General features: G+C 41.8%; 1 protein-coding gene across 7 annotated transcripts in view; it reads right to left on the minus strand.

Annotated features, from left to right (window-relative positions):
- The window catches only part of akap9 (A kinase (PRKA) anchor protein 9), a 56,210-nt gene that overhangs the window by 23,493 nt on the left and 18,532 nt on the right, over window positions 1-14,185 (minus strand). For all 7 annotated transcript variants that reach the window (XM_031866346.1, XM_031866345.1, XM_031866343.1 and 4 more), the window contains 13 exons: window positions 13,125-13,199; window positions 11,494-11,641; window positions 11,223-11,293; window positions 10,988-11,108; window positions 10,635-10,732; window positions 10,131-10,236; window positions 9,369-9,603; window positions 7,891-7,942; window positions 6,700-7,035; window positions 5,932-6,210; window positions 3,816-3,952; window positions 3,431-3,630; window positions 1,987-2,219 (listed from right to left, as the gene is read on the minus strand). In XM_031866346.1, the coding sequence (XP_031722206.1) occupies window positions 1,987-2,219; window positions 3,431-3,630; window positions 3,816-3,952; window positions 5,932-6,210; window positions 6,700-7,035; window positions 7,891-7,942; window positions 9,369-9,603; window positions 10,131-10,236; window positions 10,635-10,732; window positions 10,988-11,108; window positions 11,223-11,293; window positions 11,494-11,641; window positions 13,125-13,199 (2,091 nt within the window). The remainder of the gene's footprint in view (window positions 1-1,986; window positions 2,220-3,430; window positions 3,631-3,815; window positions 3,953-5,931; window positions 6,211-6,699; window positions 7,036-7,890; window positions 7,943-9,368; window positions 9,604-10,130; window positions 10,237-10,634; window positions 10,733-10,987; window positions 11,109-11,222; window positions 11,294-11,493; window positions 11,642-13,124; window positions 13,200-14,185) is intronic.

Here is a 14,185-nt window from a genome sequence, read left to right on the forward strand (position 1 = left end):
TCTCTCTCTCTCTCTCTCTCTCTCTCTCTCTCTCTCTCTCTCTCTCTCTCTCTCTCTCTCTGGCCGGCTACTGTCACTCTATTACACTCACTTTGCCTCTGTCTACCCTCTAATAAATGTGATTTAGTTCCAGACTTCAGGGCTGTTTTCACCTCTCAGGAAGAGGATTTTTCTTTCCACTTCCTACATTGATCACACACACAGCAGGATACTGTTCGGCAAAAGTCGGAGGGAAGCAGGTGTGGCTTAAGTAATTAGAGCCAGTGGGCCAGGTAGATTTGCAAATAGATCACAGGCTCTCTCTCTCCATACACACAAATAACCCACAGACAACACACGCCCTTTACACAAAAAAGTTGTCAAACTGGATTCCCTCCCTACGTAGAAAGAAGCAACCAAGGTGTTCTGACATGCTGCCTCTTGGTCCCAGCTACTGTCTCTTGTTTGGCATGTCAACCGTCACACTGACTGCACTCGAACAATTTCCACGTCTCACCGGCAGATAATGGGAGTAAAGTAATGAGTGAGCAAACGCCTTCCAAAAGGCAAATCATTTACGGCGTTCGTTCAGCAAAGATACTTCACATTCCTGACCGGCTCGTTGACTCAATCTCCGTTCACGACGCTGCTTCTCAGGCAAGACGTGGCGATCCGGCACCGCCCCCAGACGAGAGTAATGCACATTGGATCAATAGCAGCAGGGAGATCATCGATCGGACCATTAAGAGGCTTTGTTGATTACAATGTTTATCGTGCTGTTAATGGTGTGTACTTGTAAGATGCTCGTAAAATCTACAGTGTGTCATTAATGGGGTTGCAACTACCTTTTTTTAAATTTTTATTATTTTTAAATATTCTCTTGAATTATTATCATTAAAATATAAAATGTAGGGAAAGTGAAAAATACCTTTTCAATAACACGTTGACATATAATTTATTGTTTTTTATGATTGATCGAAAATCTAAATTGTTGCAGATTAATCAATTTATTATATCATATTAAAAGTTATTCAATAGCTAACATTCAACCAACAGTCACTGTGCGCTGCAGATTGATGCTGGAACAACAGTGACGCTCGGCCTGAAATTTCTTTAAAGCTATTTTTAGTTTCATCAAGATGAAAAGCCACCTCAGCGTGAGTAATGCGTGAACATCAGCCAACGGGAAGATGTGCCGTGCAGTCAGTTACAGTCATACATGCAATGGCCCAGTTAAACACTGGACACAGTGGGCCGCACTACATGGACAGCCTGGGGGGGGGAGTTGCTCCGTGCACGGTCGACTCCGATAGGCTGATGGACCGGACAAAAGCTTCCGTGTAAATACAACTCGTATCTATAGGCAACCGCTGGGAATGAGGCGGCTCTTTTGTGTGTGTGAGAGTTGTAGACGGGCCAACTTTGTTGCCGGCCACATTCTGCAGTCTCATCCCCATTATGCCTCCATGGACAGGCGTGGAGACATACAGGGGGGGTTAACAGGGTCCAGTGTGGGTATTTAAATATTTTGACAAAGCCTAAATGTGTCACTAGAGCTTTCTGCACAAACACAGGAGTGTTCATGAAGAATTCTTCTCAAACCATTTCACTTGACAAAGGACATTAAACTACTGTAATACCATGTTATAGTTTGTATTTTAAGAAACACACATGCATGTCTTCTCATCTCAGTCTCAGCAAGAAAGTGATTCATTTCCCAAAATGTCCAACTATTCCTTTAACATTGATGCATTCAGCGGTTCGTCAGATTTGTTATGATCAAATAAAAAGGTTTAAAAACATTTATGTTCAGTAAACTAAGATGTCAAAAGAAGTATTGTTTTAGTACAGTGCACTGTACAAAAACAACATGCCTTAGATTAAACACTATAACAGTTTCTTAGCGAGCAGAAAGTGCCATACGCAGTAATAAAATAAAATAAAATAAAGTGAGCTAGCAGAGCAATGATCATTGATCAAAGGCCACTTCACAGAAAAGGTTAGTACCTGGTTGCTGGTGTCTGTGATGGCCATCAACATCTTCTCCAGAGCCGTTTGGAGTCGGCTGCTTATTCCCATCAGATACTCCTCGTTCTCCAGCTGTGTGCCCGCCCCCAGCAGCAGCTTCTCCATCATCTGCTGAGACACCTCCAGCCCCTCGTCAGCCTCCGTCTCCCCGGACCACGGACTCACATATTCTGCGGCGGTCTCGCTGACCTGGCAACTTTCTGCAGAGTGACCTGGTAACGACCAGAGGAACAGAGGTCAGAAACACAGCACACACAAACCTCATTGCATATTACATTGTCAACAGATTTAAAGTTCACTCACTACATTCTGATTAATAAGTCTATTACAACTTCTTCAAGAAGCTTACAGAGGTTTTGTTAACTGCTCCAACTTAAGATAAATAAACCAAGATACTGTGAGAGAATAATCAGCACAATCATCATCAAATACTGCAGAAACAGTAAAAACGCAGCTTCTTAAAACCATTTGAACGAAATGAAATGGTGTAAGGCTTAGTGCATGATAGCAGCAGGCAGCAAGATGGCTCAAACTTTACATTGTTTTTAATATTAAAATTTCCTTTAAATGACAAAATGTCATATTGTAACAACACTAAGATAGAGCAGTGGCTCTTTTACAGCATGGAGGCAGATTAAAGGTATTATGCCAGTCCCTGGTTATTACTTAATTATTTTCATTAGCAATGTAGGGATTTGACTTCACAATAATGGTCACAATGTCAGCAGGTCTATGGTCAAATACAATCAGTCATATGCAACCCAATACAATGACGTGACATATTTTAGAAGATGTTTTCTGTTTTTGAAAGTCGTACCTACAGTAAATATTAGGATTAGCCCGGTAACGTGAGACTTTGTTGTCTTTAGCTCTCATGGAGTCACCACCTTCAGTAATGCAGAACCATTCGGACTGCAGGCAAATCTGATATCTATCTGACTCACAGGACTAACTGTAGAAGATATTATTTGCATTTGATCCACGAATTTGTGCTTTAAAACTTTACACTTTCATACATATACTAACTGATGGTGTCTTTTTCTTTTTCCATTATAGAAAAGAGAAACTACAAACCCCAGGCTTGACTAAAAAGAGGAGGATTCACTCTTTGTTCATGCAGTAGCATTGTGTAGTCACGGTGCAGCGTTGCTCTGTCACAACAGACTATATCCACAACACAGGAAGTCAGCTTAAATTGGAGACACGGATGCCAGCAACACTCTGGATGTGTTGAAGTCCAATTAAAAACAAGTCCAATACTGGAGTGTTGTGCAGTCAGTTTAATTACATTTCACACGTTTCTGATGTCTTTTTCTTCTACATATCTCTCCAACATATTTGGGTGGATGTGCTGTTGAACCTTTTGCCCAAACACAACACCAACATTTACCCCAAACTATTACTGAGCCCTGGAGTGACTTGCCTGCTGCACGAGGTCTGGCGGGCTCGGTGTTAGCTCTCGGCCAGGTTGCCGTCTGTGTGGTGGACTGGGGCGGGGGGGCGCTGGAAGCGCCACGCAGACTCTGCATGTGGAGGCCCATCGTTTCCTCCGCTGCTGCAGTCGTCTTCAGGACGTCAACCAGCACCTGACTGAGGGTCTCGTTTGCCTTACGCAGGACATTTCTGAAAGCAGCAAAAACAATTATGTTAAAAACAACCGCTGTGACTAAATGTATGAATCTTCTCTAATTTATCTCCAGCACTAACACAGGTTATCAAAAAGGACCAACTCAATACATAGTTTAAGAATATTCAGAATGCTCTCCTTCATTATTAGAGAACCGTATGAATGTAGTTTCAGTCACTACCTTTCAGTGTCCTTATCGGAGGACTCTCCATCATCCTCCGATGACAGTTTGCCTCCTCCAGCCGGCTGTATTCTCGGCCTGCCCGGATCTTCCTCTTTCTCGGATTCTTCTGGACCGTCTTGTCTCTTCTTTAAGGCCTGCACAGGCAGGAGAGAGAACACAGAGAGCAGCCCCGTCATTTGCAAAGTTGCAGTTGGTTAAAAAGACTCCTAAAAAACTCCTGCCGACTAACAGCAGGCTGGCTGTATGCGCGACCATTAGTAAAACTGCATTCAAATTAGGCACATGGGCACACAACCACACACACACAGACACACCCCCACACACTTCTGACTCCCTCGGGGCCGAGAGAAACACTACTATCTTTGTGCTACTATGGCAACAGGTGCACCTGGGGTACAGTGACTTGCAGAGGTGATGGCTCCATCTTCTGAGAGAAGGGCAGAAATGCAGCGCTGCTTCTTCAGTCACTTCCCCTTCATACACTACACCGTGCAGACACTGCTGATGAGTCAGAGCGGTAACTGACTCCAGCCAAAGAATCACTTCTTTAGACCGACGAGAGCACGTTTCATAGTGACCGACAACATACGGCACAAAAGCCTGTGACGCTTAAACGTGTTTTGGAGAGAACAGTTCCCAGTTCTGACTCCACATTGTGAGGTAATGTAGCGTTGGTTTATATTATACTAAAAGATGTTGCCCATGTTTTGCCAATCAAAATTTACATACCTTTATATGCCAATATATGTCTTTTATGTATTTTAACAGATTTAAAGTTGCATAAACATGGTATTACAGTTTGAATTAAGTTATTAAGAATCAAATAAGTCCTTCTGGCTCTATACTATCAGCTAAGGAAAACATTTAGTTTTTCAGAGTTTGTAATCTCTTCTCTTAAACTTGTTTTTCAAACTTACAATGTCAGAATGTAAAATCCTGAGCTGCTTCATACATGTTATTTGGGACAATAGTTTTGTCCAAAGTAAGAGGTTTATGCTTGAAATGTCTTCATAAAAGATCCTTCTGGCTTTCTGTGGATCATCAACAATGTTCAGCTTGAGGACATTCTTAAAGAGATGAGATCATTGAGGAGAATATAGGAGACAAGAACATAATGCATGTAAACATCTCAATTGAGTGTTTTTCAGTGAAAGTACAGGCATTCTCTCATCATACCAACTCATCCGATTGCTGAAGCTTAAGAACTTTCTTCTACTAAATTATCTTTACTGAGTCGCTGTTTGAGCAACTCATCTTACAAAGAACACTGAACCCGACAGCCACTGCGATCACACACTTAAAGCTTAATCATGCAATAAATGGTTAGTGAAAGCCTGGCAGGCCCTGGGATTAGCTCCTCAAGGCAGAAAAATAACCCCAAACCATCATGAGGAAACCAGCGCATGCAGCGTAGATGGAAGGGAAAGTATGTTTGATCAAGAACCTTTTTGTTATTCTTTGACAGTCGTGGATAAACAAATATACTTCCTGTGAAATCATTAATAGCTTTTCAGTCTCTCACAACAGTTTTGATATTGGTAGTCGTCGTTTATGATTATTAAAAAAATGTTTCCATGCTAGTTGGTGTCTTACATCCAAGTTTACTGTGTATAAGAGTGAGATAATTCGGATGCGATATCCTTTTTAAAGAGGAGAGTAAGAGTGTGTTTATGTACATTGTGTTCCTCGCTTTTGAAATAAAGGGTGTAGGTGAAAGGAATGCAGGAACTGCATTTGAAATACTCGGTAAATACAACTATAGGAGGCTAGAATATTTGTCTGCACATCAACAACACCTCAGTGGATTATGTGCTGCTGGATACCAGAAACATTTATTAGAATAGAAAATGATTACACCTCAAACACAACATGATAAAACTACATTATTTATTGTAGTATTTAAACAAATACTTTCATCGTAACCCTCAGTCAATTTAGTGAAAAAGCGCTTAATATTAATTTAAGCATATATAATCAATGATAGTAATCGATGCAACACCTGCATTGCGACAAAGTGCATCAGAAACTTACTGACACAGCAGTAATGAACCCTCTCAGATGAAATGAATGAAATGTGTGATGTGGTGAAAGTGAAGTCGACGACGACACTGACCTGCTCGGGTCTTGATTGGGTTTTCTGCAGCTCCTCTCTTAACTTCCTGATCTCGGCGTTCCTCTCCTCCAGCTCCCTCTCCAGCCTCTCCTTCTCTGCTTCCTGCAGCCAGGCACCCGAGGTGAGAGGAGCTCTGGGAGTCACCCGCTCCACGTTCTCCTCCTCCACCGCCTCCTTATCTGACCGGGTCTGCATGGCGGCGCTCCTCTGGCAGGCACGCTTGTTGATTCGAGCCAGCTCAATCTGCTGCGCAAACTCCACGGACATCTGAACTATGGCCTGTCAGAGAGCATGGACACAACGATAACGTTGACAATTAATATTCCAATTGATATTTAGAATCAAACTACAGTAAGAGTGCTGATACAACGTTATTAACAATTCTGGGATCAGATTTGACAGAATAACAATGAATGTAATGTATCTGGGGCTGCAACTAACGACTGTCATTATTGATTATTCTGCTGATTATTGTCAATTGTTTTGTCTATAAAACATCAAAACATGTCACACAGAAGTGAAAATGCACTGTTTTAAAAATGCCTTCTTCTGTCCGACCTGCAGTCCACAACCCAAAGATATTCAGTTTATGAAGATAACCAGCAAATACTAGTTGATTTTTGGTATGATAAATTAAATATGAATTCATTGACTATTTATTACAACTTCAACTGTGTCATCTCATATCTTAAGGCAATTTATCCGTTGCCAGTTATATTGATACTGACTAGACAAGACTTATGTAATACATAATACATAACCACCTACCTTGGCGACCTCCTCCTGCACTCTCTCCCAGTGTTGTTTGTCTTCCAGCGCGATGTGCCCGGCGGCCCCGAGGCTCTCGCTGGAGCTTCCAGCTCCGTTAACGCCGTTGAGATCCTGCCCTCTCTCTCCTCTCTCCGCTGTTTTCCTGTCCTGCTCCTTGTCCTCCGTCAGCTTCCTCAGCTCTCGGTTGTGCTGCTCTTTGAGAGCAGCTACTTCTTGGACATACTTGTGGTAGAGAGCTTTCCTCAGCGCCTGCAGCTGTGCCGTCAGGCCTGCGGACCTGACGGGCCAGCGCAACTCTGCGCCTCCCTCTGACGGCTCCTCCTCACCCAGCACCTGCAGAGAGGGAGGAAAGCAGAGGACAGGAAGAAAGGGGAAAGCTAAAAGTTACAGAATGAAAACTAATGTAGCGGATAACAGCAGCCGGAGTGTATGGAAATGAAAGTTCCTCGAGGCTGATCCTGAAATAAACCGATCCCTTTACTGTAGCCAAACCCCACCCGCTCCTTAACCACTATTAATACAGCGTTTTGTTCCCGCCACCCCGCAGGATGATAAAGACATTTCTTGCATTACTGCTACAATTTCCCCAAAGACACTACCGCCCTGTCTTGTGATGAATCCCTTTCTTGTGTGTTTCACAGTCATCCCGCTTCTTCAGTACCACTCGCCTTAAGCCTAACATTTCCAATCCAAATGTCTTAAAGATGTTTAAAGAAGTGCATCATGCCCAGCTTCTCTCCCGTTGTCGCTCTTCTGTCAATCCTTTACTCTATCTTCCTCTCTGATCTTAGCAACAGTCCCACGAGCTGTGGAAACTTTGAGGTTGGAGGGAAGGCAAAGACAGTGTTGGAGTGACGCGAGTGAGAGTGGAGTGCAGCTCATTCACGCAGGGCAGAGTCCTCCTTTCATGCAGCCGCCAAGACTAGAGTACGTCGGTACGTTCTTGAGTGACACGCTAAAGTGGCGGGTTATGCAACGTCCAACCCTTTTAAATCGTTGATATGGGACCGGTCACGATGCTGCTTCGGAAGCGAAGCCGGAGAATTTAGGGCACGTTTGAGCCTAAAGGCTGCAACTGCCCCCCCGACTGTCACAGCGTCTTAATGCTTGTACACGTATCAGCTCGTAGTAAGATGTGATGCATGAGACATACACAATTTAGATTAGGGCAAAATGTAGCAGCCAAACCTTTAGTTCTTCTTCGTGCCCCTCCATCCCCTCACAGCTGGACTCTGGAGCACTGGACAGACAGAGAAAACGAGAAGTCAAAATTAATTGTTCGACAACATTAAATAAGTTTAACAGATTTTCTTGCTTCTTTTTAAAACTACTTTCCCGTTATTAGCAAGTAAAATGTAAGTTCTTAAAATGTACCTATAAAAAGGACCATGAAGCAGCTTACTGGTGCTAGTTTCTTAAAACATGAACTTTTATCGCATAATATTCTGCCATAGACAACACATTAGACAACAATATGTTGACACAAAACGAGCTCAGCCTACATGCTTTTCAGTTGTAAGCATTAAATTGTGAAGGATAATGTAACAAAACAATCAAAACACTAAAAACATACATTCCACTAGTATAAAATCAAACTAAATTGATTACATAACTAGGGCTGCAACTAATGATTATTTACCCTAATAATAGATTAATTGTTATGTTTTTTATAATTAGCTAAAATTGTCTTCAAGTTCCTTGTTTTGTCCTACGACCATAACATTCAGTTTACCATCATATATGACAAAAGCTGCAAAACATCACATCTGAGAAGCTGGAATCAGAGAATGTTAGTAACTATTCTGACAATCCAGTCACCGTTTCTGTATTTCTTTGTTTGGGAAAAAAAAAAAAAGAGTAATTGATTAATTGTTTCAGCGCAAGACTTAAGTCTTTAAAATATAGAAAATAATACCTGGTCTCACTACACAAATGAATGAATGAACATGACGGTTGGTGTAGAAAACCACTGTAGTAATCATATTAATATATCCAACAGTGGAGGGCAGCAGTACTGTGTGTGCATAAACGCAACATAGACGAGGGCCGTCGCCAAATTGATTATAGTTGTATTTTGGAGACCTGGAGTCGTTCAGCAACCTCATAAAATGCAACATAAAGAAGAGTCAGAAGAGTGGTGCATGCTTAAAATGTCATATTCATCTTGTTTTCTGCACAGCACATTGCACGGGAAGCCATCTGGAGAGGGTACTTTTTTTTTTTTTAGAGTAGTGGGCTAACAAAAGGCACGAATAACGCTTTAAACAACCTCGTAAATATTTCATTAGTTGAGGCTTTGTTGTCTGAACTGGGTCAGGTAGCTTTCACATGCCACACGGGATGTGCAGACCGGCCTCTAGTCAAAGTTAGCCTGCTGTTCTTCCATCACGTGTACTTTAATCAATCAAGTGGAGGACAACGAATAACACAAGTGATGTGTTTGGGAAGCAGTGGAACAACTACCACTTACTGCTTCAGTACTACTTTAAAAATATATTCTGTTCTGTCCATGTGCCAAATTAAAATAATTGTGTATTTAAATGGCATCCTATTCGTTTCCTGTGGTTATATTTTCTTTTGCTCTAATCCTTATCTATGTGAGGAGGGCTTGCTGAAGATGTTCATTGCCTTAGCGTGAAAACATAGAAATACATTCCATCCGTCACCTGTCGTGGGTCTGAGTGCCTGCGACCTCCTGCAGGCGCTGCTGCAGCATGAAGAGCTCGGTGGCGTATCGCTCCTCGCTCTCCGCGGCCTGCTGCTGGTAGTGAGCTCGGAGATGCTCCATCTTTTGTCGGTGACTCTCCTCCAGCTGGAGCTGCTTCTCCTGCTCCTCCACCTTCAGCAGCTGTAGTTCCTCGGTAAGGGAGGCAGATGGCGCGCCGGCCCGCTCTTTCAGATCTAAACCGACAGAGAAGGGGAATGTGAAATCCAACACGTAGAACTGGATAGCATTAGAAGATCAGAATCGATTAGATGAAACTTTCATGTTCCTTCTGGGAAAAACCGGTCGCTGCAGTAAAAGATAAGAGCATCGAGTCAGAAGTGAATGAACAGAGAGCGGTGAAAGAAACGAATCACAGAAAACAACAGAGAATAATACAAACATACGTTTGCACACCCCTTTTTAAGGAAAAGGAAGAACTAGTTAGTATATGTTGGTAGTCTACAGATAAACATTTAACATTATATATACATATGTATGATGTGCAACATTTCCCCCGTCTTTTGACATTATCACATTTAAATAAGTTTGGTTTAATTGCCAACTAGGTTGACACAGAAAGAAACAATCAAAGCAGGGAGTGTTTGTTTTCTGTTTGCTGCTGAACACAGAGGAAAAGAAGTGTTTTGACTCAGAGACCGGACATTAGTGATTGACCCGCTTGCTTTTCCTTTTCCGTTAGAGGGGATTACTTCACATTTACCTTTGCTTGTAGAGGGGCTTGAGCTAGAAACTTGCACACGCAGGTCAGAGATCTCCTTCTCACTGCTGCTCTTCAGTTCATCGTACGCCACCTGTAGCTCCGTCATCTAGGAGAGCAACGGATTTGTTAGTTTGTCTCTGATGGCGTTGTTATCCTCTCTGTTCCTCAGATTCGCTCATAACGTGTGCCATTTCTATACGGAATGCGTATTACAGCACAATACATGCAAATCTCACTGCCAATTCAACTTCATAAATACACATTGTTGAGTAAGATTTACTAGTAATTTGTGTGTTTCAAACTAACCTTTGTTTTAGTACAATCCTTCAATGCATTGTGGGAAAATAGCATCTCAAAAATAAAGCATTTTTATACACGCTGATGTTTGAGTATACTTTGCTTTGCCAATTTTCCAGTGTGAACCAACAACATACTCAAAACATTTTGATGAATGATCATATGTTATGTAACTGAGACACAGCTGATGTCTGCTCGTGTTCTTACCTTGTTCCCATCAGCTCTCAGTTGAGCCTGGAGCTGCGACAGGCGACGGTGCTCCTGCTCAATCCTCTCCCTCACCTGCTGAAGATCTCTGTAGAGCTCTAGACAACAGAAAGCAATTTGCTTTTTAGATTAAACTGTAAGGGTTTCAATGGAGACACTAAAGTATGAGACAGATATTTTCTTAGTATGTACATTTTTTTATGCGATCGCAAAAAAGAGATCTTATCTTAAAGCAGTTTGTAGGTAAAATGTGAATTTAATAATTGCCTGCAGTGCATCTTACATTGAAAATATGCACCGTTTCATCTGTAAGAATTGTTGGACTGCAATTCATTTTTTGAGAGACTAATTACCTCTGGCCTCCAGTATGATGGAGCTGGATTCTCTAGTGTCTGGTCTTTCTACTGAAGGGGGCGGCCAGTCCGCTGCAGCACCACTCTCCAAAACCTCTTCACCGAACATCCTTTGAAAACACTGATCACAAAACGGAGAGAGAGACGAGGTTAACCGATACGGTAACTTGGCAACACACAATAATAAAATTCATTCTGAAAACCTCAAACATTACTGTTTGTCCTCAGTAATCACCTGAATGATCTCACTGCATTCTTCTGACACGGCTTGTAACATGTCGTGATATTTGAAGATTTTTGGCTCATCTGAAAAGAAAAAGAAGTAGAAAATTGTAATTAATTGAATAATTCAAATGTTTCACACAGACAACAAACGGGGTACAAAGCTAGATACATCGGCTGTCTGTGTTGATCCATCATGAATGATAAATCAAATCCATCTCTGAGGGGAAGCTTTGCCACGAACACAAAAGCACTCAAAGGAGACCGTCTACACATCTGCTCACCTTGGTCACCGTGATCTTTCCAGTTCTGCAGTTTCAGCTCCAGAGTGTGTGCGCGGGCGTCCGAATCCTCCTGCAGCAGCTCGAGTTGGGCGGCGTGGATCTGAGACAGGCTGATGCGTTGCGCCTCCATCTGCAGCCTGCACTCACCCTAACCACGGGAAGAAACATCATCACATTAGAGCGGCTGGATTAAACCACGGGGGAACATGTCTGTTTTTCCCACATTGATGATGTGACTTTATATTGGAGCGTTGTCTTAATATTCCTAAGTATGTTTAACAAGACACTAAATGACTGATTGGAATATTTGGAAAAGCTGTAAAAAAGGTACATATTTATAATTTATCATAGATTAAATTGTGCAGCATACCACATCCATTTGGTAATTAGAGGAGATATAGAAATAATAGGATTGATGGAATTATGCTGTTTAATCGTACTGCATGAGAGTGCAGTAAGCACAAGCCATCTGTGTTCAGCATGAGAGGTCGGCTATTATCACGTCTGTAACAGAACAAAAGGCAGGGAGGCCGCCTCCTCTGATTATGCATTAGCACAAATTTGTTAGGGTTACACAAATATATGAAATTGTGATTCATTTACCTTTGATGTCAGAGGGGCGTTAAAGCACACTCTACATTTGAATTAGTCCGTATTTAAAAGGCTTTGTTATGATACAATCTCCACATCCGCACTACATGTGTGGTGTGGAGAGTCCTTTCAAACCTGCAACCGCTCAGATGTCTCTGCTTAAAACATGCAGATGAGAGATGTTCGGTGTCTAATATGCATACGGCAGCTGTGTTATGATGTGCCGCTGCCACACACACACACACACACACACACACACACACACACACACACACACACACACACACACACACACACGACGAAAATTACTAAGTTTCCTACCTAGTATCTGAATTAATATTGTATGTGACCAAAATAAAATATAATAAAATAAACGCATACCAAAAAATGGTTGGTAAGCAAATTTAGCGATATTTGGTTTGTCTAGATATAATTGGCATATATTGGCACGGCAGCGTAGTTTCTCAGAAATGTCTGACTCCGACAGCTGCCTCCGGGTGCTGTCAAGGATCATCCTCGATGCGGCCGACAGTGTGGCATCACTGACCGCTTCGCTTTAGAAAGATGTTTTCACACCATTCCTTCTTTATTTCTGTCACAGTACGGCTCTGCTCTGATAACTTTAATACCACTACTGGCACCGTTAAAATTGTAATGCCGTTCATTTATTTGTTCGTTATCTGACTGCAGGACTTTTAACTTCTTCTTTTTACTCTCGGGTAATGTTTCTGTCGATGAAACCTGCACACAAACAGGCAACCTTGTATAGCATTTTGGGGACGTTTGACCACACAACTTATCATGAACAGGTGCCATTCATCAGGCTGAAAGGAGCCTGAATTTACAAGATTGTTGAATCCAATTTTAGTAAACCGTACACACAAAGTAAGAGCTCTTTAGGACAAGAATACAAAATTGTTCTTGCATTGTGTTTCATCTGTTTGAGTACCTATTTATAGACCTTTACAGCACAATGTATGATGTTTCAAAGCAACAATGAAAAGCAAAAAGGGCAGCATGTGAGCTTAAGTGACATTTACATGCTGAGTAGTCTCTCCCTCGGCTCCCCGACACACGACAGGCTCCGTGTGGTGGTCCGTCCCATGTCTGCTCACCTAAACAAGCAAGCAGAAGACAAATAGTGTACTTTATTTAAAAACCGTCTTAAATATTACACATTACCCCAGTACAAAAGCAGACAACTATGAAAACGATGGACAGAAAGACAAGATGTGTCATGATCGATCACTTCCAGAGGGGGAGGAGAAGGCATCTGTTCAATTAAGAGCAGAAATTCATCCACTATAATTTACAACGAAAGGACTCTGAACATCATCTAGTTTGCCTTTATTTCAATTTAGTTCAATGTGGAGTGCTGTTTATTACGATTTTATAACAGTTGATCTGCGCATGTTGGACTAAACACTGAACCTCATTAAAAATAAACTGCTTTAAGTTCTATTGTCGATTGTACAAATGTATAAGGACTGACACAAAACAGTTTATATTATTATATTTTCAATAAAATGTAATTGTCCCCATGCCATTAAGCATAACAGACACATGTACAATTATCTTTAAAGACATTAAACATGTCACTCTGGAACATATGTAGTGTTCCAACCCAGGATGTGACAAAAACAATATGAAACACATATGAAATGTCAGACAGACTATCTTCTGCCTGGTATAATTGACACAGCTTGAAGTGACACACAGAAGTGACTCGGGGTAAAATGGCTTCTCACCTCAAACCCTTTACTCCCTGCAAGATGGAAAGAAACTAGAATGTACACATTTCAACACAATGGCAGTGATTCAAAGCTGTCACAAGGCTGTGGGTGACTGAGGACAAGCGGCATCAAATGAAATCAGATTATAAATATTGTAAAGTGTTTCCTTTGAATCTAGAAATGGGCAGAATATCGATGAGGTCTTGACACTTCACTGTTGCGTGCGTGCAGGCGGTGCTGTGTGTGTGTGTGTGCATTTTCTCTTATTACATTATTCTTCCCACAGTAACACGGGAGGAATGCCGCTGAATGAGAGAAAACAGTTCAGTGCTAAAATGCCTCAGTCATGCTCAGCCTGATGTAAAAGC

The sequence above is a fragment of the Anarrhichthys ocellatus genome, unplaced genomic scaffold (assembly GCF_004355925.1).
Source record: "Anarrhichthys ocellatus isolate YVR2014 unplaced genomic scaffold, GSC_Weel_1.0 scaffold35, whole genome shotgun sequence".
Classification (NCBI taxonomy): domain Eukaryota; kingdom Metazoa; phylum Chordata; class Actinopteri; order Perciformes; family Anarhichadidae; genus Anarrhichthys; species Anarrhichthys ocellatus.